This window comes from Lepisma saccharinum, chromosome 2, assembly GCF_977018435.1.
Source record: "Lepisma saccharinum chromosome 2, izLepSacc3.1, whole genome shotgun sequence".
In the NCBI taxonomy this organism is placed as follows: Eukaryota; Metazoa; Arthropoda; class Insecta; order Zygentoma; family Lepismatidae; genus Lepisma; species Lepisma saccharinum.
Window position 1 is genome coordinate 201,151,813 of NC_139230.1, and position 26,801 is coordinate 201,178,613.

The 26,801-nt window shown below is 37.7% G+C and overlaps 1 protein-coding gene across 1 annotated transcript in view; it reads right to left on the bottom strand.

The window, feature by feature from the left end:
- Window positions 1-26,801, bottom strand: part of LOC145984262 (patched domain-containing protein 3-like) — a 73,685-nt gene that overhangs the window by 11,632 nt on the left and 35,252 nt on the right. The window contains exons 6-11 of the mRNA XM_083117873.1: window positions 22,151-22,248; window positions 15,841-15,961; window positions 11,072-11,368; window positions 6,946-7,191; window positions 6,143-6,458; window positions 1,441-1,583 (exon numbers count right to left, since the gene is read on the bottom strand). Of these exons, the coding sequence (XP_082973999.1) occupies window positions 1,441-1,583; window positions 6,143-6,458; window positions 6,946-7,191; window positions 11,072-11,368; window positions 15,841-15,961; window positions 22,151-22,248 (1,221 nt within the window). The remainder of the gene's footprint in view (window positions 1-1,440; window positions 1,584-6,142; window positions 6,459-6,945; window positions 7,192-11,071; window positions 11,369-15,840; window positions 15,962-22,150; window positions 22,249-26,801) is intronic.

The following is a 26,801-nucleotide window of genomic DNA, read 5'->3' on the forward strand; positions in this document are numbered from 1 at the left end:
GTCCGTCCACAAAACCCTGTTCCACTGCCGAAATGTCCATCCCCTGTACATTCGTGCCCACCGTAGTCGATTGCCTTTGTTCAACATGGGAAGGAAGGGTTTAAGTTTCGCCTTGTACACTCGGTAACCGCATCGCTGTAGGTAACGGCAACTGGTTCTGGTTGACACTTCAATGTGAAAGCGTTCTCGAGTCCACAGTCGTAATTCGACCACAGAAACATGATTGTTGGTCTGGATATAACGCCTAAATATCCGTAAGTCACGCACACTCAGCAGGCGTTTTCGACCGGGGGCCTTACCTGGCTCTGTAGTACCTGTATTTTGGTGGTGTTTGATGATGCAGTGGACGGTTGACTTGGGTAAGTTCAGTTGGCGCCTTATTTCCCGTTCACTGAGTCCATCCCGTTGCAACTCCACCACTCTTCTCCTCACGGTGTTGTCAATAGGTTTGCCCCTGGCCATGGTGATGATGCACTGCAGTTCCTCGGTGCACAGCACGCGCTTATATATGGCAGACTCCCTTATCGTGTCCGTGACATCATGCTTCCGTCGAATGCGCCACTATCTGGAATTTTCCGTATGGGTCTGGTGCATGGTCGAAGTTCAATGTCACGCGTATAGTTCCCCGTTTTCGTTCTTTACGTGACCTTGGGTGCAACATGCTGGGATCACGATTCTTGCCTGCTCACACGCCTCCTCTTACACACATGCGTCACTTCTGCGGGTCACCCATTCCACCACCTATGCCTCTGTGCATTTAATCACGTATTCCTTTCTGGTCGAACTTCATTGTCACCAAGATTGTATTAAAAAATTACATCAGGACGTTTTTCACACAAAATTGGTGCAAAATAAAAATAAACGTTAAATTCTGAATAATTTTCAGGATAATTAGACTATGCAAAAATGTTGCCTAGAATTTTTGCAGAGCCCATGAAAAACCAAAATGCTGGGAAAGTATCGGTAAATAAATTTCAATCAATACTTTCTGAAACTGATACCACAGGTACCGGCTAATAATGAAACAATGGCATCAGTATCAGATCAGCCCTAATCTTTACCAATATAACATTACATCTGTGTTCTATTGCTTTCTTCAAGTGGCAAAACAATTAAGCAATGCAATTTTTTGAAGGTGTAATAGCAAATCAATATTTGTATTTATCATGTTTCATGTCACATTTCTGCCTCTTTAGGCATATTCATATCATGAGGTTGAAATGGATGAAGGGACACTTTCAAAGGAACAGCCATGCTTAAACAAGGACTTGTACCTGGAACCTTTGGTGAAGAAATTGAATCAATCACTCGGTACACTGAGCCAGCCTAAGACTAAATCAGAGTTTGTGAATTTATGGGAAATAATTTTATTTGCGAAACTATAGTTACCAGTAATCATTAAGAATGAAATACCACATAGCTAATTAATATAATGCTTACAAGAACTTGAGGTGCACGCTTCCCACATGTTAAATTTCCTTCAAATTTGAACTTGCTTCGATATTTTGCTCCCGATGGACTAAATAGAAACTTGCTGATGTAGCGACTAAAATCCTTATCTTCCAGGGTCGCATTTGGCACATCTGAAAGAAAACATTATGAGTTCAAGCAGCTAAATCAAGTTATTGAAGTATGCAAAATTTATTACATACGCACAGTTTTCTTTTTAACTTTTTGCTTTATTTAACTTCACTTTTTGTGCCACTTTTGGCTAATTTGCAAAGATGGGGATGATGGATGATATGACGAAATTGATGAAAGGGCACTCACAAACATCCATGCCAAGGCCAGGATCCCTGGCATCATAGCGTGATGTGATAACCACTCCGCCATGGGTGCCGGGTGTCCCAGGTTTGATACCAGGTAGAGGCACACAGTGGTTCTGACTCCACCTAAAATATAGGTCCAGTCCTGATTAGCTTGCATAAAGTATATTTAACGAGAGCCTCTCCAGATGAGAATTTTTCATGTGTGCACTTTTCAAACTTACTGTGATGTCCAAAAAGAAATCATAGCTTGAGAACTAATTGTCGTAGAGATATGAAATCAGTTTTTTCCTGGAATGACAGGGTTTTTAGCAGGGATGGACCGATATGAGATTTTGGTTGATACCGATAAAGTAGCAACATAAAATTTACCGACATGGATAACCGATTTGATATAATATTGGCAAACGGTCCTTGAAGAAAGGACCACTAAGGGTGCTAAATACAATTTTCTTGTGTAAAATTTCAATTTTTTTCTTCCTTCCTTAACTTTCAATACTGGGAGATAAAATGTATAAATTTCACCTCCACTAAAAGTCCTGTCATTCTGCAAAAAGAAAAAACTGATTTTATCTCTCCAATTAGATCTCTTTCTAAAACTTTCTTTTTCCTTTGTACATCACGGCAGTGGCAGCTAGTGGTCTGGCTCCATGGGTGTGCACTTCAGCTTCGAGTCTAGGAGTAGTTTTATCATCCCTCTCAATTACTCACACCCATTTTGGCACACATAATGATGCTAAATCATTGGCAACCCAAGTTATGACTGCCTTTTGCTGATAATGAGACTATTGCTGGGTTGAAAATTTTTAAACAGATTTTTTTCTTTACAAATTGAAATACTGTGGTGATTTTTCCTTTGATCACGAGGAGAAATATGACATTGGGCTATTGGTTTTGATGTTCACTTTATGCACAGAAAAGCTAATTGGAACTGAACCTACAGTTTAAAATGGGATCCAAACCACAATGTGATTCCACCGGGGGTTATAATAATTCAGCATTCGATAACCTGAAGAAATCACTCAAAACAAAGAAATACTGATCTACAATGTAAACATTATTGTTCGCTTGCAAAATATTTAGTAAAAACTTTCCACCTTGCTCCGCTGATAATAATGAACAAGGAGAATAATAACAACATTTGCATACACCAAAGAAGCCGATCAGAATACCACATGCAGAAAATCAATTGTAATCTATCTAGCAGTTGTTTATTTCTAATGACTGAACCATGAACCAGTAAAGTTAAATCAAGGATATACATATGTACATATGTTAATGCTCACTCCATGCTGGCCTGCTTCGTAATTTATAATTTGTCTTTCCCTTCCGCCATATCCATATTATTATTATTGCAGTCATTGCACGCTTTGTAGCTAACTTCCCTCCCTTGCTTCACTCTGTCTACAATGCAAGACACAGGTTTCACTTTCAGTTGTACCCACTCCCCCACCCCCTCTTTCTTGCCCCTGCCATGCATGACACAAGGTGAGTGAGATGGCGTCTCTTTAAAATCCCTCAATTTGCCATGGAGTAACATGGTCTTGAATGGAACGGGATTTCAACACATGCATGAGTGTAGGTACACACAGGCATGGCTCGGTGCAAGCAAATTCCCTATGACACACGCCAGAAAAGGGAAGCAATTTTTGTGGTTTTCTCTACACAGACGGCAGCCAGCTGAACACAAATTGAGTTGTGTTCGTAAGCGCAGCGTAGCCAACTGAGGTCTGATAAAGCAAAGCAGGTGAAGTAGTGTGGGAACATTTTATGTTTTGAAGGAAATGGTGTTCAATGAATAACTACAAGAAAAAAATATTTGCATTGCAGATTAATTATTAGTATGTTAACAGCATTGGCAATATTAGTAATTAATAATGTATGTAATCAGATGGCTCTGATGGGTTTTATGCTATAAAATAAAAGGAACAAAGAAAACTAATTCATAATTAACTACAGGAAAACCTCGTTAATACGAAGTTCAAGGGACCAAAAAATGTCAACTTCGTATTAAACGACTTCGAGTTATCCAAACTTTTCAAGATGGCGCCTGTTTTCAGGTGTAAATAAAGTGGAGTATAAATTACCCCCACAAAGGATGTTTTATACTTGGTGGTAGCTCAGAAAATAAGCTTTATATGTACTATATAATAATATTGTACGTTTTAAAGAAAGTGTAAAAAATGTTACACAAAATGAGAACACGGAGCTTAACGCGGACACAAAGATTCCAAGGAGACCGTTAACACCATTTATCCTGCCTAGTTATACAACCGGTTATGCACGGGATGCATGTCATGGCAAAAAGTCTTATAAAAAACGGTATTTTCTTTTAATTGTGCAAAGTCGTTGCTCTTCCACGAAATTCTTACAATTTTAGTTCATAAGAAACCCGTTTGCACGGAGACCTACGGAAAGGAAAACAATCTCGTTTATTGCAAGAAGTGAAACTCGGAAGAATCTTGACAGTAGTCACACTGGCGCGAGAACGAGATGGGAGATAATCGGACAGAATGAATATTGGATTTTATGTGCATTCACTAGAACATTGTCCGTTACAGGATTAACTGGTAAGAGAAGATTCTCTTGGGAGAGAACACAACCTTTCCCTGGCACAAAACAAAACAAAAAAATCGGGGCTGTAAATTTCGTTCTGGTTCGGCTGTCTAAAACACATGGTAAAAAAAGTCACGTATTCTTTGCTTCAGTTAACTTCATATTCACCCCCCCCCCCCCCCTTCCCCCTTTGCAGGGATCAGTTTAAACTCTTCCTCAACTTGCATTGTAATCCACTCTGAAAAAGTAAACACACAACTTGCGATCTGTTTGCACGGAATCTGTATCCTAGGACACATTAAACAGTGCCGCATTCGATAATCACTCTGGTTTGGATCCCACTTTAAACTGTATATTTAGTCCCGCTTAGCTCATCAGCATAAAATGAACTAAAAACAAGCTTTAGGAAACTTCAAACACTCCCTCCGCCAAAACTTTGCCTCTCGTATTCCTACATTGAGCATTGGGGTCTTTTTTTTGTTGTTGTTTTTTTCTTAACAGCAGCATGCTGAGGAAAAGCGGGGATTATATGGCTTTGCGAGATTCAAAACAATGAAGCTTATTCCTTCGCACTGGATGAGTCATTGCAGTTATCGGCAAGCCACAACTTTCCAGATGCTAGACTAAACACTGGCACCAGCTGCAGTGTAAACACAATGAGACCGGCTGGAAAGAGCAGCGCAGGTCGCAGAAGGGAAATCATCGGCATTTTAAAGATAAGGCAGTTGTGGAAGACCAAACTTTTATCAGCAGTGTGAAAAAAAAAATGATCCTTGCATTAAGTTTTTACGGGCAATATTTCCTATCCAGACAGTTGCATTCAAATTGCTTTTTTTTAGACGCCAAAGGAAAGAGCCCGTGTGCGCACACGAGCAAGAAAATCGTGGCCGAAACAATTAGCAACGCCCCCTCCCGTTTGCTGATAGATAAAGGGGAGAAGTCACTCAGACAACAAAACACTGTCTCGGCAAATTTTATGACCGGCACAGTTGGGAAACCTAAGAAGCGGGATACTGGAGTTGCAACATACGTAAGATCGACGTCAACTTTTGCGGGAAACCTAGATGACAACGCATTAAGCGGGTTGACGATCTTTAGTTGGCCTATGCAGCTTTGATTATCTGTAACAGTTTCCTTTTTTGTTTACTGAAGGTCTACAGGGCACAAAGAACACGCTTTTAATGAAAGTGGTTACCGGAAGTTGTCGGCTACCAGGCCAAAAGTTGCTCGCTCACGGGAAATTGCTGTATCTCGAGCTCAGGGCTAGACAGATGGGTGAGACTTCCAGGCACCATGCATCTTGTATTTTGGAACATTTGTGCGATCTTATCTCGCATTTCTCATCTAGCACTGGTGAATATTTCCAAGGTGGCGCATTCAGCGAGGAAAGAGCTTGACCTCCCATGCACAGTGACAAAGAATGTCAATGTCCAGCGGGCATTTTGGGCTGCTTCCCTTGAGTTGTCAGCAGCTCTTAGGACAAGGAAACATGTCAAGGTCAAGTTAAAATAACGTCCAGGATCTCTCAACATTCGATCTTCTCTTGTTGACTTACGCAGGTGTCTACTTCGAATTAAGTGAAACCAGTTTTGCGGAAGGGTCTTGTAAACAACTTCGTATTAAAAATTATCCGTATTTCAAATTATCCGTACTGAAATACATTATAAATCCTATCTTATCGGCTGGGGAATGGGAAGAACTTCGGATTAAAGGGTACTTCCTATTAACCAATATCGTATTAACAAGGTTTTCCTGCAATTCAAACATTAATTCCTAAAAGAATACTTCCAAGAATATACATATAAACATATATCAATTACCTAGATTGAAGTTCTTGTTGGTATAGTCCTTAAATCCATCATACCATGAATCTACATACTTAATCACATCAGTTCGTTGCCTCATATCATGTATCAATGTTTCGATGTTTTCTAATTCAACTGAATAATTCACTTTTCCGAGAAAAACAGTTCCGACAGCACCATCTTCTGGGTAGTACTTTCGACTAACCTCAAAGTACTTAAAGAGATAGGAGTAGTGAGGCAGAAACCAAATGGGATCAAACTCCTGTCGCAGCAATAAGTTACCCCAGATATGTACTCCACACAGAGAAAATGTCACCACAATTACCACTACCTGCAACAAAGATATTCACTATTAGTGTCTGTTCAGCACATAAAGAAAATATATACATGAGTTGAAGTTTTATTGAAAATACAACACACACAGGGGCGACTCAAGGACTGGGAAACCTGGAAAACTGGTCAGGGTGCCAAATTAAGGCACCCCTCCCTGAGTATTGCCAAAACATTATTTCTAATTACATAAGTGTGGCTATTTTCTTTAAAAAGAGTTGGATTTGTGAAGACAAGAATTACTACTGCATAACATAATAAGTATAAATATTAAGCATATTGCAAAATCATGTAGCAATTTAATAAGCTAATAGATGCTATTTTGTTGCCATTATGTATGTAGTAAACATTTAACAGTAACGCTTAAAGTATTATAAAAAATTGAAGGAAACTTGAGGCGCACACTTTCCACAATTCAAAACAATACAATTTTTAAAATAAGTTAATGAAAAACATAAAGTTATAAACACACAAACAAAAAATTTTACCTTGGCAGGAATGGTAAATAAGATTCCAGAATATATTTTAGCAAATATGATTTGCAATATGTTTATTTGGCTGCATTCATTTGGGGTGAAATCTGGGCGTTTTGCACATATAAACCCATCTCGTTTACTTTCAATTCTTCTTTGGTCTAAAGAAAACCACGCAACAAAAAAAGATGCCTGGAAAATGTACGTTGCCAATATCCCTACAGCAGCATAAATACAGAAGGATTTCAAAGACGGTAAAACCTAAAATATAAAGAACATTTCTGATTATTAACATAAAACACTACCTAGTCAATTAATGTATTCATTATCCTTAAACAGCTAACCAAGAATCCATTCGGGTATTTGCACTAAGTGGAATAATTTTAAACGTACTTAAAGTATGCTATAATGTAGGGATGGGACAGATTAATCAGCACTCTATTGGTATCACCAGATAAAGGCATATCGGTGTATCGGTAAAATTACCGATTATTTTACCAACAGACATATATCTTATAATTTAGTGCAAAATTCTGCCATTTTGTTAAAATGTTTTTCTATAATCTCCATGCACTACTTTTTAAAACAGTAAACGTCTAATAAGCAACTTCATTTTCACTGCAGTCACCTGGAAACATACATTTATTAAGGAGGTAAATGAACTAACTATTCAAGTTCTTTAACGACTATTTGGAATTTTATATCGGATCGGTAAATTTTAGATGGGTACTTTATCGGTATTGGCCAAAATTTCATATCGGCCCATCTTTAGCTATACAAAATTTTATTGCTGTCATGGCTACATAGCATAATAGGACATGGGGGAGCCCCAAACATTTAACTAATTTCAAATTTTGTTTAAAAAAGATGGGTGCCGAGTACTGCAGAAAACAACCAGTGCGTCTATCAAGTGAAGCAATGGAACATGGAACAATCATTCAACAGCTGATAATTATACTTTGGCATCTCTACATAATAGAGATGGTCGAAGCCACTAATTTTTATATGTAAGGGACAACATAGTGAATAAGTGAATGCCTATCTTCACACATAATGTATTTCACTGCATAACTATCACAGATTTTATGCTATTTTTTTTCTGGAAAAAAGTAGGGTGCAACCATTATGTGAAGCTATTTAAAAAAAAAGTGCCAGAACACTTTATTACTATACTGTCTTTGGTGCAAGCTTAGGATGGAAGGAATACTTGTGAATATACGTTAAAACTGAATATAGTGATTGAGTTTGTGATTTGCTTTTTTAAGTCCACTTTATGCACAGAAAGGCTAATCGGGACTGGATCTACAGTTTAAAGTGGGATCCGAACCACTATGTGCCCCCATCGGGTATCGAACCCAGGACCCCTTGATTACAAGGTGATGACAATACCACTGCACCATCACGGAGGCCCTAAAACTGAATATAGTTCACATTGACACACATAATTTCTTCATGGCAGTTTAGCAAACATTTTTTCGATCTGAAAAAGTTTACATATTAGTTGATATTGATTTGTTCATTAGTCGAAATAGTACACTTGAGAAAATTTACTACAGTGCTGTGAAGTATGGACTTACAAAAGTAATCTGTGTGCGAAGATTCTGCACCACTATCAGGTTTCATTTTCTAACACACTGATGCAACAATTACGAGATGAAAAGTTATAAACCAGCATTTGGACTCAAAAAACAGGGTGCGAAGATTATGCGGTGACGATGATCATGCGATGAAATACGGTACCTTTAGCGAATGGGTGGGATCACTCTCTCTGATAACTGTTCACGACAACTGGTAACTATAGGCACCTGTACCATGTGATGTAATTTCTAGGAAACCAGAGATAAAATTCCAATCCACTTACATATGAATGAAGGCATGGTATACGTGAACTTGAATGCAATACAAGCATTGGAAGTTGTCACAAGCTGATTTTATTTTCTTATTGTTAAGAATGGAAATGTGTTTAAAAATACATAGAATGAGAACTATTCACAGAGAGGCCTGAAGTTTATTTTATTTTGGATGGAATGGCTAGGGCTTTCACAGGAGGTAAACACAAAATTGAATTTGAATTAAATTTTTTGGGTGCGTCAGCACTTAGGCTATTTTGCACCCATCACATGATATGGGGTCCAGCCCCTTACTGTAACTAAAATAACAGAACTGTAATGTCGCATAACTAAAATAATAAAATATTCTGACTTAGTTTAAAAGCTGAGTCTGTAAAGAGGCATTTAGTACACATAAGGACAAAAAAACAGGACAAAACACAGAATTATACTGGCCATAGAGCCAGTCACCAGAGCCTCGTTAGTCTGCAAGAAGCAGTCCAGGGTGCACTATGTGGAAGTGAGGTTGACAATTGGGAGTACTACGTGGAAGGTCACCCCTTATACCCCATACACAAAATTCAAAAACAGTCTTAACTCTTATAATAGAAAACGATGCTGAATTGAAAACACCGCAACATCAATACCAAAATTGTATGCAAGACTGAGGAGAGAGCTGCACATCTGTCAAGGTTGTATACACCCAAAGGAGAACAACAAGTGTTAGTCACATGTTTTCAAGGTACTAACATAGTATTTCCTTCTTGTGTACAAAAACAACCTCAACTTTTCCTTCTACAAATTTCTTTGTGTAGCACTGCACATTTGAAAAGCATGAGCTTAAAACCTCATGTTGCCCTAAAAGGCTTACAGGCAGGAGATACTCCTATTTAATACAGGTTAAACACTTGTATAAATCATTTTTGACTGCAAAACAACTTCAGTCTATCTGCTTCAACAGCTATTGTCTATTAATGAAGATAAGTCACATACAGACATATCCAAACACTTATTTTATGGGAACCTTTCCAATAAGATAGTGGATAATATTGTTGCCTTGTAATCAACATGTCCCAGGTTTGACGCTCAGTGAAGACACACCACAAAGTGGTTCAAATCCCATTTTAAACTAGGTTCCGTCCTGATTAGTTTTCTGAGCATAAAAAGTAGGACAGGACAGATAAAGGAATATGCATAATTAAGATAAAAATAATTTAAGCACAGAGGTAAACATTAAGTTTCCTAAAGGCATAAATCAAGTCAAAACATCTGGTAAAATACAAGTTTCTTTTCCGATTGAAAACTCATGTGTAGTGAATTACCCTTATTTTTTTTTAAATACAACACAATTAATATAGGGTATATTAGAAAGTTTATAACAAAGGTCAATTAAAGGATCATGAAATCCTTGTTGTTTATTTTACATTTTAGCACCAAATAGTCTTTGTCTCATAGGGGAAAGACTTAATAGAGGCTGAGATATGTCACAATAAACAACATATGTTTCACGTACAAGGGCTGTTCAAGAAGAAACTGAACTTTTACAGAATTGAGAAAATGGAAATATTCATCAGCTATTTGGACCTGCCTCTTTCAAAGAACTCCCCTCCACTGTGCACACACTACCACCAGCATTTCTTCCAGTCCTGGAATGCCTGCTGGAACTCCAACACCCCGACAACAAGTGAGGAATGAGTGTGTGCATTATCGTGATGAACCATCCAGGACTAGTTCTGCCACATCTATGGCCTATCGAGCTGCACCTTTTCTCATAATTCTTGCATGGCATTAACATAGAATGCTGCATTCACTGTGAAGCCATGCAGCACAAACTCCAAATGGATAATCCCCTGCCAGTCAAAAACGTGATAAATATCACTTTAACATTATCATCATTCTCGATAAAGGTTCAGCCCAATCTGAAACATCTGTACCATTCATAACACTGTGTTCAACTGAACCATTCCTCGCCATAGGCTTCATGTAACATGCCATACATCTCTCTGAAAATTTTCTGCAAATTCACACACACTCGCTACTCTTCCATTTCTTTCATGGTAGGGTATCTGAAAATCATTGCAGGCACTCAACACACCTGCACTCAATGTGATCTATTGCATTAAAGCAGTTAGCAACAGCTTTGGAACTGGGGCAAGTTAATAACTAAGGACCTGCTAGGCACTACCACGGTTGGTTCTCTTCAACAAATTTTTATACAAACTTTACAAAAAGAGTTCGGTTTCTTTTAGAACAGGCCTTGTATGTTTCTATCTTAATAGTTTACAGTATTTCAGCCCAAAACATATACTTACTGTAGTGCTACCAATAGCAAAAGCATTGAAATCTGTAAGAGATGTAACAGTGATTGATACACCCGCATGCTTCATGGTTAAGCCGATTCGTTCTGGTAGAGTTTTCTGCATTTCGAGCGGTGACAAATTATTCCAGGACTGGACTATCACAAACATATCATCAATACCAATGCCAAGGAGTAGAAAAGGTAAAATGTTGTGAACTGGGCCATAAAAAACACCACACATGGAGCAAACCCCAAATGATACTAAGCAAGCTAATCCGATGCATCCAATACCCATCAGTGACAGAAAAGCCTGAAATGGAAAGATTGAATATTACATTACAATATATTTCAAAGTTTACAATTAATTGCAAGTCAACTAACAACACTGATACATTAAGGTATCTGAGAGTTTCTCAAATTTGCATTCCTAAATTTTGGCTATAAAGATATTATGCATTGAACACGTTGAATTGTACATTTTGCTTTTCTACATCTTTCCATTATTCACTTCAATGAGAATATTTGATAACTATGTATTGTTTGTTTTTCACTTTAGGATAGTTGTTAATTACTGTAATTATTGAACATGAATACCCATAATTTACTAGATTCCAAATAGCCTAAGTTTTTCTCACCACCTATTGCAGGCAAGGTTTCCAGAAGGCCTCCCTGATGGCATAGTCATAGTGCTAGCACCGTTGCCTTGTAACCAAGAGATCTTGGGTATGATACCCTGTGAAGGAACAGTGATTCGGATCATACTTTAAACTGTAGGTCCAGTCCCAATTACCCTTTCTGTGCATGAAGTGTATTTAAAAACAAATTCAATAAACAAAGAATACTCTTTGCTCCTGTTTCCTTCCATCTGAAATTGAATGAATGACTAGCTTCCAATTGTATCTTACTACATTCAGGAATCATGTTCTCATTGTGTACCCACTATTCTTTGTAAGGGGATATAGAAGTTCTTTCCTTGTTTTCTCTTCAAAATATTGTCATCCTTTTACATATCCAACATTCTTTGCAGGAAAACTGTGAGGAAGGAAGACTGCAAACTCTATATGAAACTTACTCCACCTAGTATGCCCCTATGTGCCCTGCTTTCAGACCACATTCATGTGTACTAGTTGAGGTTCTGGCATCTGGATTCACAGCCAGTATACTCCTCTGCGGAGCTAGTGTTATGTTGTCCCTTCATCCATCTCATATTATCACCATTCATCCCCATCTTAACAATTAGCCAATAGTAGCAGAAAAGAGAAGTAAAATAAACTAAATCAATCACATTCATGTGTGCATTTTTTATTTTATATTAGAAAAGTAAAGAATGTTTACGTGTACAGTCCATGCAGCTGTTTTGTTAGACGGTCATTCATTTTTGTGTTCAGTGTGGTTTGAGTTTTGTTTTAAGTTCACTTTTATGCACAGATAGGCTAATTAAGAGTTGACCTACTCTTTAAAATGGGATCCGAACCACTATGTGCCTCCACTGGGTATCAAACCCAGGATGCCTTGATTACCAGGTGACGATGTTACCATTACGCCATCAGGGGAGCCCCTGTTCAGTGTAGTGTAGGTAGTTGCCTGGTGTAGCTGACACTACCAATCTGTTCTGGTGGTGAGTATAACGAGCTGTAACAATGAATGCGCCAATTGTAAATCCCACCACCTGTGAGGTGCGTGGCATGATTAGTTTCTTGCAGGTGGAAAACATTAGACCCAGTGACAATCATTGGGGACTTGTAGCAATATATGGCAAAGGTGTTATGAATGCGTCAAGTATCTGGAAGTGGTGCATAATGTTGAAGAAGGAGGAAGAGATGTTCATGATGTGGAGCGATCTGGGCGATCCTCTGTCATTATGGATGCACTGAAACAAAGGTGGATTGCCTCATTCAAGAGAATCGTTGCTTCACGATTAGCAAGGTGCACGAAGCATGGCCAGAAGTGTCGCGTAGAGTTGTGTACAAAATTGTTACTGAACATCTGCAGTACTGTAAAATCTGTGCACGGATGCTCACAGATGGCCACAACACCTACCATAATAAATATGCACAACAATGACTGATGGGTTTTGTTTTCTTAAATATATATTAATGTAACATCACTAGAGAATAGACATATCATGCACTAGTTTCTTTTAATTTCACACCAAAAATACACTTCACCTGTCATAGCTGGAATTCCATCCCTTCAAGCAAAATATAATCAAGCAAGCAACTGTTCCACCTCAAGCACAGCACAATGAATACAATGGCATCATCTTCAAAATGGTACATGTGTAAAGCATTTAACAACATTAATAAGTGTGGACTTGATTTTCCCAACAATAACATTTAAAAGCTCAATATTACAACTTATGAAATAGAATTTTTGGCCATGACATATTTATGCTAATAAGTGCTTTTGTAAAAAATTGTTGACATAAAGAAATCAAAAATGTACATAAGTCTTGCCAACATCAGCTATCCCAGAGGTCTTGAAAACACCCAAAGTCATTGAGCTACACCCTGCATTTTGCCGAAATGAAAATACCAGGCAAGCTACCAACTTTGCAATTACATTTTTATGATTATTTCTTGGTTTATACGTGGGTTGGAGATTTAATAGTGGCAACTATTTATTTACAAATGATACAAAAGACACACCTCTGTGAAACTTTTACAGATCTTCGATTTAGTCACCAGCATTGTGTACAACCTATTGCCAGCAATGTGGAAGTTGTATTATACCTGTAGCAGTGCTTGTTCTGTTGATGGTTCGAATTGAGCAGTCTATTGCCTGAAGAATCTCTGGAACATCTTAGGGATCAAATCAAAGTCACAGGGGCTTATGTCCAGGGAGCGTGGGGGATTGTAGAGCACCTGCCAGTCCCATCGAGCTAACAAATCAGTCACAGGTTGTACTACATGTGTCCGATCATTGTCCTGCAAAATGATTGAAGGATTCAGCTGAAACTGTCATCTCTTCTTTCACAACACAGGTTGCAGGCCATGCAGATTCCCCGCATGCTTCACGAAGACCTTGATGAGACTGTCGTGCTGTATGGCCGCAGGCACATTCAATCTTAATCCAACTCCACTGTTCCTGCTTCGAAAACATTGCAACTTTAGACTGCCAACTCCAACAATACTCTATCCCTATCATCTCTGTGCATGCACCTAGTGTTTGAAGGAAGAGACCATTTACTGTGAGGTAGGTTAGGTATCAAACTAACATGTGGTATAAGTGAGAAGCACTGGATCCATTTCATGGTGTATATACACAGCAGTGTTGCCACTATTAAATCTCCAACCCATGGAAAAACTTCAAGATGCAAAATCAAATTATTCTTATTAATTTATCTGCAACATACAGAGGATGCCATTTATTAAAGAGAGTTTAACATACGTGGGCGTACCCAAAAGAAACCGAACTAATTTTGTGGTTGGGAGAGCTTTTGTAGTACCGCGTTTTGCCGCTAGGAGCACATAGAGCAAACCTTCCTGAGTCCGTAAGCCAAGTGCTGTCGCTGAAGCAGGTGAGGACAGGTTTCGGCGGAGTTTAGAGTGACAGCTGTTTTATGTGATCGTCATTTTTGCAATGGCTGATTTTCGGGAACAGTGTGAGGCAGTGAAATTCTGCTTTTTGCTCGGAAAGAGTGGAACAGAAACTCTTGAAATGTTAAAAATGGCATACAAGGACGATGCTATGGGGAAAACTCAAGTGTTTGAGTGGTTTTCCCGTTTCAAAAATGGTGAAATGTCAATTGATGACAAACCTCGTTCTGGTCATCCTTCCACGGCCCGAACACATGACAATGTTGAAAAAATTCATAAAATCATCAACGAAGATCGACGACGGACCATTGAACAAATCAAAGATTGGACAAGTGTCTTAAAGCAAGTGGAGAGTACTTTGAAGGGGATTGAAGGTTTGTACTTAAATTGTCAATAAATAAGTTCACAAAAAAATTAGTTCAGTTTCTTTTGGGTACGCCCACATATGTAAATACTTCACACAAAACACAGTAAAATCAGAAAATTTACTGCCTGATTATTATCAGCTTGATTCTTACCATGTTATTGAGGATGGCACTTACTGTCATTCACAATTTTTGTTAGGCTGGGTGAAAAGGTTGTCACAGGCATTGAACGCAGTTGTCTATGGCTCCTTTGTTGCAATTTTTATTTATATTTTAAAGAATAGAATTATATTGATGTTTAAGCTATTCTTGAACCTCACATTGCGGAAACCAGTGTGAATTCGCATGGTGACAGGCAGTTTCCCTACTATATACATAGCCGTCTGATGTTAAGCACATACGAGGGCAGGTTGAAAAATTCACAGCCTACATGGGTTTGAGCAAACCAGTACACAAACTAGCACCATGAATTAAATGCTCATAATATATGAACCTACCACGCAAAATCATGTCCAGATAAAATAACTAGAACTTTTATTTTCCAGGCTCCAAACTGAGGGTGTCAGCCCATATTCCAGGCATTAGTAAAAATGAACAGTGTGCCGTGTGCCTTCATCAAGTATCTCTTCCTGAAGGGGCTCTCGCCGAAGGAGATCCACAACAACCATGTTGAATAAACCACCAAGCACTGTTGGGTAAATCCATATCTTACAGAGGAGGCTGTGAATTTATCAACCTACTCTTGTAATCAAGTAAACTAAATATAAAACAAGCAGATACAAGTTTGTTAATTGCAAATTTTGCATGAATTTACATTCTACCCACACACTGCAACCAAAATATTTAAATAAAAATAACACTAAAGCTAATTCACTTACCCTTTGCTCAACGAGATTGAAGCGTCCTAGCATAACTTGAACATATACAAACACAATCATAAAACTTATAGCCAGCTTATGTGCATCACCCAATATAGCTTCTCCACTAACATCACCGAAACTGAAAATTACAAAACAATGACACTGACTGACACATACATGTACAAAGCACAAGAAACACAAACAATTGAAGGTTGGGTTAAAAACAGTAATGCTCGGGGTCAAATAACTGTGATGGACTCATAATGAAAACAAATTTAAGATAAAAATATCAGTTTACAGCAAGTACAAGAATTTATCACAAAATGGATGTCAGCATTATGAATTATACAGTGCTTTTCATGGTCGAGTTGTTCGTGGAGTGGCAGCTAACATGCTGGGCAGTGAGAGTGCATCTGCCGGCATTTAGACAGATGCTGACATTGGCACTAGATGCATCAGTGCTTCTGTATGCAGATAGCTGGTGTCCAGTTTGCACGTGTTTGTGAAGTATTAAGGTGTTAGTAAGTGTTTTAGATTGTTTTGTTTTAGTTTATGTATTAATTGTGCCTTTCTTCAGTCTAATAATGCCACACTGTATGTACAATTTACAACAATGAATTTTTATGTATGACTTAGGGATGTGACGAAGCTGAAAATTCACCGATGCCGATGTACCCACCGATAATTTTTCAAACCGATACAGATGCCGATATTTAACCGATTCCTATACATAAGGTTATTAAACAGAAATGAGATGTTATTTTCAGCATGACAAAAATAAATTTGCTATGTACATTTCTATTGCATATCATATGTATATACATATATATTCTCAAGAGATGCGAATGTACATTTGCATCTACAAAGGGTGGTTATGTGAACCTTTAAGAAGAACATGGATTCTCAAGAGATTTAACATTAGTACACAAGCAGCTCTTTGAAATGCAAAATGAATTCCTTAAGGTTGGAAATTTACTGCTGCCAGATTCAACTTCAGAAACATGAGTTTTGGAAGCACTTCAGGAAGTAACCTACTTCTTCTCTTATCACAAATCTGTTCAGCAACACTGAACACTCAATCACTGAATACTGATGCAGCAGGTATGCCCAAGTATTTTCTCAGCACTTGCTTCAGGTTTGAATACTCATTTTTGAATTTCCAATACAACAGCAGATCCTGGTTCAGCAATGTAGTTTTACTTCCGATTTTGAGTTAGGTTGATCCTCTGAATGAGAGTTTGCAATAATTCTATAACAAAATCTCTACAATAATGATGAATCATAACCTAATTTTCAATAAATCTTACAAAACTAAAATATAAAACTTATTAGAAGGTAAAACTCTAGTATAATCTGTACCGGTTTAAATATCGGATTTTTGCCGATGCCGATACTGATATCGATACCGATATGTCAATTTCTGCCAATTTTCATACATCTGTAATCGGCTTCGGCACATCCCTAGTATGACTCCTACATTATTACGAATTCTTGTAGGGAAGTTAGAAGGAGTTTTGCAGCACAATTCCCAGATGTTCCCATTGCATGCAGAGTGTTCAGAAACTTGTTAGCAAATTTAGGGAAACAGGGCCTGTTCTTGATAAGAAGCAAATGGTGAAACGGTGTGTGCTTACTGAGGAGAAACTAAGATGACATTGAAGCATGACTGGAACATACTCCTCAAAAATCCCTCCAGTGCCTTGCACAAGAGACAGACATTTCCATGACATCTGCGTGGCAAGCTACCAAGCATTTAAACTTGAAGCCATATATTAGAAGAATTGAAAGAAAATATCAGGAGAGAAATTGAAGCAAATTCGGAAGAGGAACTGATACGTGTTAGTGAAAATTTCTTAAAAAGATGCAGTAAATGTGTGGGTGCAGGAGGACAACATTTCCAACACTTCTTGTAACAAGGTACATGCTCATTTTAATTGCAACTGGCAATGTGATTGTACGGGCCTATTTCATGACATAGCTAGAAGTTCCAGTTACGCAGATGTTGCATCGAGTTTGCCGGCAGATGCGCTCTTACTGCCCAACATGCTAGCCGCTGCTCCATGGATAACTCAACAGTGAAAAGAACTGTATATACACAGTGGAACCCCGATTTAATGTTCCTGGATTTTACATTTCCCTGCATTTTACACATAATTTTCATGGTCCCGATACAATAAAAATGTTACATTTTCCTGCATTTTATTTAGATCCTGTATTTTAAGATTTCTTGTCTTGGTCCCCTGAAAAACATAAAACATAAAACCACTGTACATATAAAAATCTGTTATGTTCATGCTGGATGGATGGAATACTCGGAACTGATCAAATGGATGCCAGAACAATCACAAAAACACAACAATGTCATACTCAGGACACCTGTCTTAACTACTAGCCTACGTAGGACAGAACTCATTATGAATTATTAACAGAAACTTGCTTACACTATTAAAATAATTATTTTGAGTTGTTTCAGACAATAAGTAATAATACACGAAACTGCATTTAAGCCATGGTGAAAACTGAACGGTGTTGATAAAAACAAATGAAAATAAGTTGAAGCTATTAAACATAGGCATAAAGCACTGAATCAGAATACGCACTGAGAAGTTCTATAATGTTGAGGCCTCCAATCTATTCCAGAACTTTCAAGTTATACCACAAGGTTTCACTCTTTTTGCAGATAATTTTAAAGCACCACCCATCCTCTGGAGACAGTTATACTCAGTTTCCCATGGCAATGAATACCCACTAACAGCAAACCAAAGAGTTTGGGTTTTTGTTTTAAGCCCACTTAATGCACAGATAGGCTAATTGGGACGGCACTTAAAGTTTAAAGTGGGATCCAAACCACTGTGTGTCTCCAGCGAGTATCAAACACAGGATCCCTTGATTACAAGGTTACAATGTTACCACTATGTCATCTGTGATGCCAGTAAATGAAAGAACACACACATCTAATGTGGTGTAATGCTTGTGATATCTTCTTGGAATACTGAAGAACAAATGCTATCTTTTGCTGGCCCCCGTGACAGAGTGGTTAGCACATCGTGCTACAATGCCAGGGGTCCCGGGTTTTAATCCCAACCTGGGCATGGATGTTTGTGAGTGTCCATTCATCAATTTTATCATATCATCACTCATCCCCATCTTCACAAATTAGCCAAAAGTAGCACAAAAGCAAAGTAAAATAAAGCAAATCAATTAATCAATCAAATGTTATCTTTTCTTCTTCATTTGAGAGAAATTTGTACAAAGGGCAGCAAGATTATAGAACAAAGCAAGCTATGACAAAGAAATTAAGGTGGATAATGGAAGCAGCGGAGGAAAATGATACAAAGTAGGCAGAATTATTCACATCATACAAAGAGGAGAGAAGAACATGAAAAAAAGAGAAAAACAACAAGGAAAAATAAGATAAGGATGCACAAAAAGAAGAAGAAATACGTGAGTGTGCCAAGCAGAAGGAAGATGGAGATGTTTCTCTATCTATGAAACATCTATGAAAAGTATAGGCTAAGAGTGGCCTTCAAACCACCAAAGAGCATTTAGAAATGGTTTAACGAGTACAAAGGAGAGAAGGAGAGTGATGAATTGGCAATGGCAGGGGTATATGAAGTAGAATGTGGTGGATGTGGAACCAAATACATAGTAGAGACTAGGAGAAGCATCAATGAGACAATTAAGGAATATGGGAGAGACATTAAAGAGGAAGATCCAAGAACAGCATCGAGTGATCACATTTTGAGATATGGACACAGGATTAATTGATTGAGTTCATGTTTTAAGTCCACTTTATGCACAGTAAGGCTAATCGGGACTGGACCTACAGTTGAAAGTGGGATCCGAACCACCATGTGCCTCCATCGGGTACTGAACCTGGGACCCCTTGATTACAAGTCGATGACGCTAGCACTACACCATCGGGGAGGCACGGGACAAAGGATTAAGAAAGTGCAAATGAAAGAGCAGGGAAAATGAAATAGAGAAAAATGGCAGAAACGAAGCACATCTGCATAAACAGGGGGGAGAAAATGAACAAGAATGAAGGGGAAATTGGAACAAAATGGATAGAGCTAATAAAAAAGCATTTGAAAAGTAAATTGGTTAAATTTCCAGAGCCACCTTCAAATTCAGCACCAAAGTGAAACATTTAAACTTGCCAGACCAGTTAAAAGAAACGTGAAGGTCACTGCCATTACGAAAAGGAGGGGAGGAAAGCCAAGAAGAGTAAGTCACAGAATGAAAGGAGGGGAAGAATAAACAGTCCTGACACCTGGGGATGTACAGCAAGGTGGAAAAACCAGTTTTCTTAGGAAGAACACAAACTAAACATTCATCAGAGGCGTAGACTGACTAATCCTTTTAAAGTTGTTTTTGTGTGTTGTGTGTATATTAATCTTAGTGTAAGCTCGAGAAAGTTCTGGGAAACCAGGATGAAATGTCAAGGTAAGTAAAATAACTGTATTACATTATTGTGCATCTACGAAAAGTGGTCATGTAGGTAAGGTAAAGTTCCCCGTGCATATAGCACAATGCCATGAAGGCACATTTAGGGGATGTGGGGATAGGGCACCTCACATTCTCGATCTTGGACATTTTGAAGGTGATGTGGTCAACACCATGCTCCAGCCACCTATACCCCCCATTGTTGCCCCCACGTACCCATTGATTTGAGGCTGGGTGAACCCCAGGGCCACTTTATGTGGGGACAAGGCCAGAAAAATTCCAACCTTAAATCATCTTCCTCGGGAATCGAACCCAGGTCTTCCACGTGGCAGTCAGATGCCCTACTGATTAGACCACAGTGGCTCTGGAGTGGTTATGCAAACATTTAAAAAATAACAATTGGAATGTCATTGTGATCTCAACATATGTGGAAGGACTAGATACTCATATAGGGGAGACCAGGGCATAGCGATTCCCTGGGGCAAAGTAATCCCTCGAAGAAAATGCACTTTACGGTGCTGCTTCCAAGCGGGAAACATATCAACTGCAGCAGCCATCGTGAGTGTGTTGTAGCCGATGAATGTTGCAGAACATGGGCTGTGAACAACAAGTGGCAATAAAAAAATTGTCTTTTGGCATGTCTGAACTAAGGTAAGCAGTTTACAATATAGTGTATTGTTAATTACGTTATTGACCGAGTCTGCTGGTTGAAGCTTGTTGTGAGAGGACAAAATATGAACGCTATACACATATGAATACTTCTGTTCTCAGAGTGTTCTTTGACGGTGAGAATGGCCACTGATATCAACACTGGTGTGGGGCAAAGCGATCCCTGAAAAGGAAGGATGGATCAAGTGCAATGGATGCAAACAATGGACACACGAAAAATGTGCTGGTGTGGAGGAAGATGATAGTGCTTATACTTGTGACTTTTGCCTTGAAAATTAGGCTAAGTACACTTTTAAATTAGCAACTTGTATTTTGTTAGAACAATTTTTTCTTTGTTTTTATTTTTTTCATATGAACCGGTTTCATATTTTCTTCTCTGAATGACACTTGTTCTCTTCAACATGTTTGTAAGTTACTTACTTTTAATACATTTACTTTTTATTAATAAAATTAATTAATTCTATACTTAAAATCGTATTTGATAATAACATTTTGAAACCTTTTGCATTACCTTACTTTGGGCCAAATTACTTCTTAAATACACAATGAAATAACTTCAAACATATATCAACGTACAAACAAATGTTGTGGTATCAACTGTGTTAAGTTTAAATGTATTTGTCGCCATACAGTCTTCTGTAGGAAGGATCAAAGCTTAGGGGGATCATGCTGCCCTGGTCTCCCCATCACTGACTTTATTCAAAATGATCACCCACTTTCCTTTAGCATATCAATACTCAAGGTTACTTCTATTTGAGAATCTTAACTTATGTGAAGTCTTCTCACCATACGAAACCTCCAGTAAATTTTCTACAATAACAAAATTTAATCTTGCAACAAGTTTATGCAATTCCTACAAAAGTATACAGTTGTGCATTTTATCATGGTGCTTTGTATAGTGGAATATTTACAGAAGGCACCCAACACCTGGCATTACTAGAATGTGGTATCAAGTAGGCTCTTACTACAGTTTCTATACTGAAGTGTGTTTCATAAAAGCGATTACAGTAGAACCCCGATTTTACATTTACCCACGTTATACATTCAATCATGATGGTCAAACAGAGTAAAATGTTACTAAATTTTCTTCGATTTTACATTTTCCCACACTTAGTCCCATGCAAAACGTAAAATCAAGGTTCCTGTATTTACTACCAAAGCTGAAAACTGTTATAGATAAGAATATGATGAACACATTTTCTGTCATAAATACCTCCTTCCTGCAAAGATATATGCTGACACTCCTGACAGATTGTTGTTCAAAACTGTGTCAATAATCTTTTCTTCCCAATCTAATGTTTCCTGGTCTACCTGCAGGAAAACATAATTGAGCACATTTTAAAAGTGATATACTGAATAGTAAGTTGAATGCATAGTCAGCCATAAAATAACAACACTCTTATATTCTTGTGATTCGTTAATTTATAAAGATAATAGCAAATCATAATCTTTGTATTATTATACAAGGTAACCACTCTAGGGCAATGATAAAACAAGTAAAATTCCTGGTTTTCAAGGCAAACTTTCCAAAAATTCAAGGGTACAAACAGATGTTTTCTCTATTTCAACCCTACGTATTACCACCTCTCACAACCCACACACACAAAATATTAACAACTAGCTGATTGCCCAGCGTTGCCCAGGTATTTATTTATCCCAAATCTTCTATTAGACAGGAAAATAATGAATTGTAACTATAGTGTAAAATGAACTTGGAGTTGAACTGCATTGGGAGTGTCACTATTCATCTTAGTAACCCCAGAAACTATGGATTCCACACTAATATCGGTTGTTTTTTATTATTTTTACATGTCACCCCCTTCCCACCCCCACCCCTAGGGGTGCCAAGGGTGTCTTACCCCCACAGTATTTCTTTCCAGATTGTAAGTGATATGTGTTGAAATTGCTCAAGGATAGCAACATTGTACCTTACATGTAGGCAACCAACTTTGCTGTGCTGTGTTGCAGGAAGCATAACTTGCAGGAGATGAAACAAAAATGTCACGCAACAGAATGCTATTTTATGTCCCCTTCCCACTCCTAGGGGTGCCGGGGGTGTCTTACCCCTACAATATTTCTTTCGAGAATGTAAGCGATAAGTGTACCAAATTTTGGTTGAAATCGCTCCAGGCATTCGAGAGCTATTGCTGAACAAACACCCACATATACATATACACACACATACATCCATTTTTATATATAGAGAGAGATATAAATGGCTCTGTTTGTTTGATTCCAATGTATCCAAAAATTATAATTCAATTCAATTCAATGGTATATATTTTAAAAATGTTTAATTTAAGATTCGGAGTTTACATTTCAAATGTCACATACTCAGGCTCGAAATACATTTAGAAACACAAGTGACAAATGTTACGGGATACACTAATCAATGACTAATTGTATAAAGATCTCAAACTCAAATTTAACTAATCAACTTCAAGATATCTTGCAATCTTCCATCTGTCACACAGATTGTTCTTCAAAGGATACTAACAAAGTAAACGGATTGGAAGAATTATATTCCATCCAGGTCTCTTTTCTCTTCCTTCCTCGATAAAAATAAAAGCTGAACTGTAACAAACTTGCCCCAGAGCAATAATAAAGATGTATAAATACAATGGTATTTGGATTAATAAAAGTTGCAACTTTTCACGTCTACAGAGAAAAGTTCAAGCAGAATTCACACATAATTCCTGAGCCAATAATTCAAGCATAATTCCCAGAATTCAAGGAATTCCCGGAGAGTAGCCACTCTGTTGTATCACTTCTCTACCTCACTATGTTAATGGCAACAGCAAGGATGAATGATGAATTGATTAAATAAACAGGCTGGATACAGACAAGCAGAAATAAAATTTCCTGACTTTTCCAGGTTTCCCACGACAAATCTTGTTTTTTTTTTCTCTGACAATTTTGAACTAAATCCACGTATTTGTACATGGAAAATAAACTCATAGAGCTATCAGGTATGGACTGTACTAAGTATCTATATTAGCTTACAATAAATTGACTTAATTTCTCTATGATTCATATTCGTTCTGAAAAATAGTGAATTTCAAAAATTATAACAATTCACAAGCTAGGGTGGGACTTTTACAGGGCTTTTCTCATTTGCAAGCAGGCTTAAATACTTTTTGTACTTGATACAGAGTCTGAAGAAGACCTTGCTAGAAGGTTGAAACGTTACGTTAGTTTATGTTTTTTAATAAAATAAATTACTGCCTTGGTCAGCATATTTAGTTTTTTAAATAAAATATTTGATTATTTTTAAAGTTATGACTAAATAAGATTAGAGTAAATTAGTTGCTTTAAATAAAGAAATTTTGTAATTTCTCATTCTTCTAAGCCAGCCGCTTGCAAGAACCATGAATGCAAATTTATAATCGAAGGATTAACACTTGCATTCTATGTCTCTTTTCTATATAAAGCAAACAAACAACTTAACCCTTGCACACATGATTGAGATATTGGTATGGTGAATTCGCGGCTTGTTTGATGTGAACATGGCAACACATGGTATCTGCTTGGCACCCAAAACCATAGCATATCTTAAACCTGCTTCTTGAGACTAAACGAGATGTAATATTGGAAAGATAAAGGGCAGATGCAAATTCCGAGACAATTGCAAGGATAAAACCAAATATTCTCTTCACATTCACTTTTACATCCCACCGAATCTGAACCAGGGACCCCTTGATTACAAGTTGATTACAAGCTGCCGGCGTTAGGAGCTTTTGATGAAGTAGAAGCAATTGTATTAACAGTGATTAAAAATGAAATACTTTTGAGAATTCACTTCTTCAGGAGAAACTTTTCTTTTGTTATTGAGTGTCGCTTTTTCACCACTTTGGCTAATCGCAAAGATGAGGATAAATGATCACTTTAAAACAACATTCACGCTCAGGCATGGATTCAAACCTGGAACCAGGGTTTTTAAAGGTCCAGGAATTAAAAATAATAATAATAATTCTGGTCCAAGAGAGAAAATCAGCAAGCATGAATGGATTCCGGACCTTTTTATCTGTGAAGTATTTCAATTTGGTCCAGGAAACTTCTTTCCGGATCAATTTAAATACAGCCCAAGAACCTTTTCCCGGAATCAATTTAACACTAGAACCGCGGGCATTTTTTTATAACTATAAATTGAGGGAAGGAGTATAAAATAATATATTGCAAGTGTGAATAAACACAAATTTGGTTAATTTAGGATTTAATTTGAATTCTGCTATTCACAATTTTGAGCTCATTACGCGACAGCGGTCAAATTGATTGCCATGGAAAAAGTGGGTTATATTTATAGTTTTGTTTGTTAATATTTTTTTAATTGTTTCAATACACATCTTTAATTTCACAGAAATGAATACATGACCCCATTCTTGTTTTCACAAACATCAATACAGATAAAAATTAAAATTATTTCAAGCAATAACAATAAATTTACTTATTTGGCATCATCTGCAATGCAATCGGTGCAGTATTTTCTAACAATTTTTACACATTTTCCACATACTGCTTTTTCACACTGCTCACATAAGTCTCCTGTCTTGTTTCTGCATTTGGACGTTTAGCACTGTCAACGCTGTCATTTTCCTCGAGGCTCAGAGGAGACAATCTGTAGATTGGGCTGTGGGATTCTGTTCCTTCCTTCTCAGTGTTCTACAGAAACTTTCATCAGGAACAAGTGATGACCAAAATTTTCGCCAGTTGTACTCTTGTACAAATATATGCATTGAGAGTGGCTAGGTCCAAAATGTTGTAGAATACATGAACTGGCCATCTTCGCGATGCCGCTTTTATGGAAAATTTATAAGCCATCTGATCGACTACATCTACACCAAACTTTGTGCTGATGTAAAAGCTGACAGTTTCAGGGAGTTTATTTTACACCACCACCAATACACACGTTTCAATGTTTCATGTTTCCGCGAGCATACGAAATTGTGATAAATGAATCAAGTTCCTGTAATGTAACAGACCAGTCATTTCCTCCGGTTTGACGATGAGCTTCTTCTTCAGTGCAGGATTTTATGTGACGCATCCTCTCATACACAAAAAGACACCATGCACTTGAAACCTTTCCTTCAAGGATATTTCGTTTAGCAAATCGTGATGGGCCAGGCTTTTCTTGTAAAACATTATGTGCTGGATGCCTACCAGGAACATTTACATCGACATCAATTACAGTCATTCTCTTCCATGTTTAGCACTGTATGTCATTCCAGATAGAAAAGGAGACTCATCTGGAGACACTGTGATTTTTCTTTTTGCTCCCTGTTGAACTGTAGAAACAGATGCTGCTTCATTTTCTTCATCTTCTGACAAATGGTTCAATTCAATGTCTTGGTCTAGTGGAACAAAATCGGGATCCTCTTCACTTTCACCTCCATCGGAATTGTCAGCATCTATGTCCTGAATTGACTATAAATAGCTTGATATATCCTCAGCTGATAGTCCACATTCAGCCATTTTTAGAGCACAATAATCACTCACGTGTGTGAGAAACAAATATCAAGAACAGACGACAAACAAAGACGGTGCTTTCAAAGTTTCGTACTCCCTATTCGGCTCAAAAAAAGAGATTGAACATTCACCTGTAAGCTGCTGCCACCTAGTGATAAATCTAATTAGTGACACACCAGGTGGTAGTAGCTTGAAGGTGAATTTTGTAATACATCTTCCGAAAGGAGGTTTGCATTTCTCTGTTTACCTTTGCATAAAAAATAGAGGGTAATCCACAGCAGTCATTTTGACCGCTCTCGCAGTTGGAGGATGAATAACTACATAATATTTTTTTTTTTAAATTTTTAAATCGAAAATATATTCTCAATGTAAAAAGAACAAAAGTCAAGGAATTTCAGATG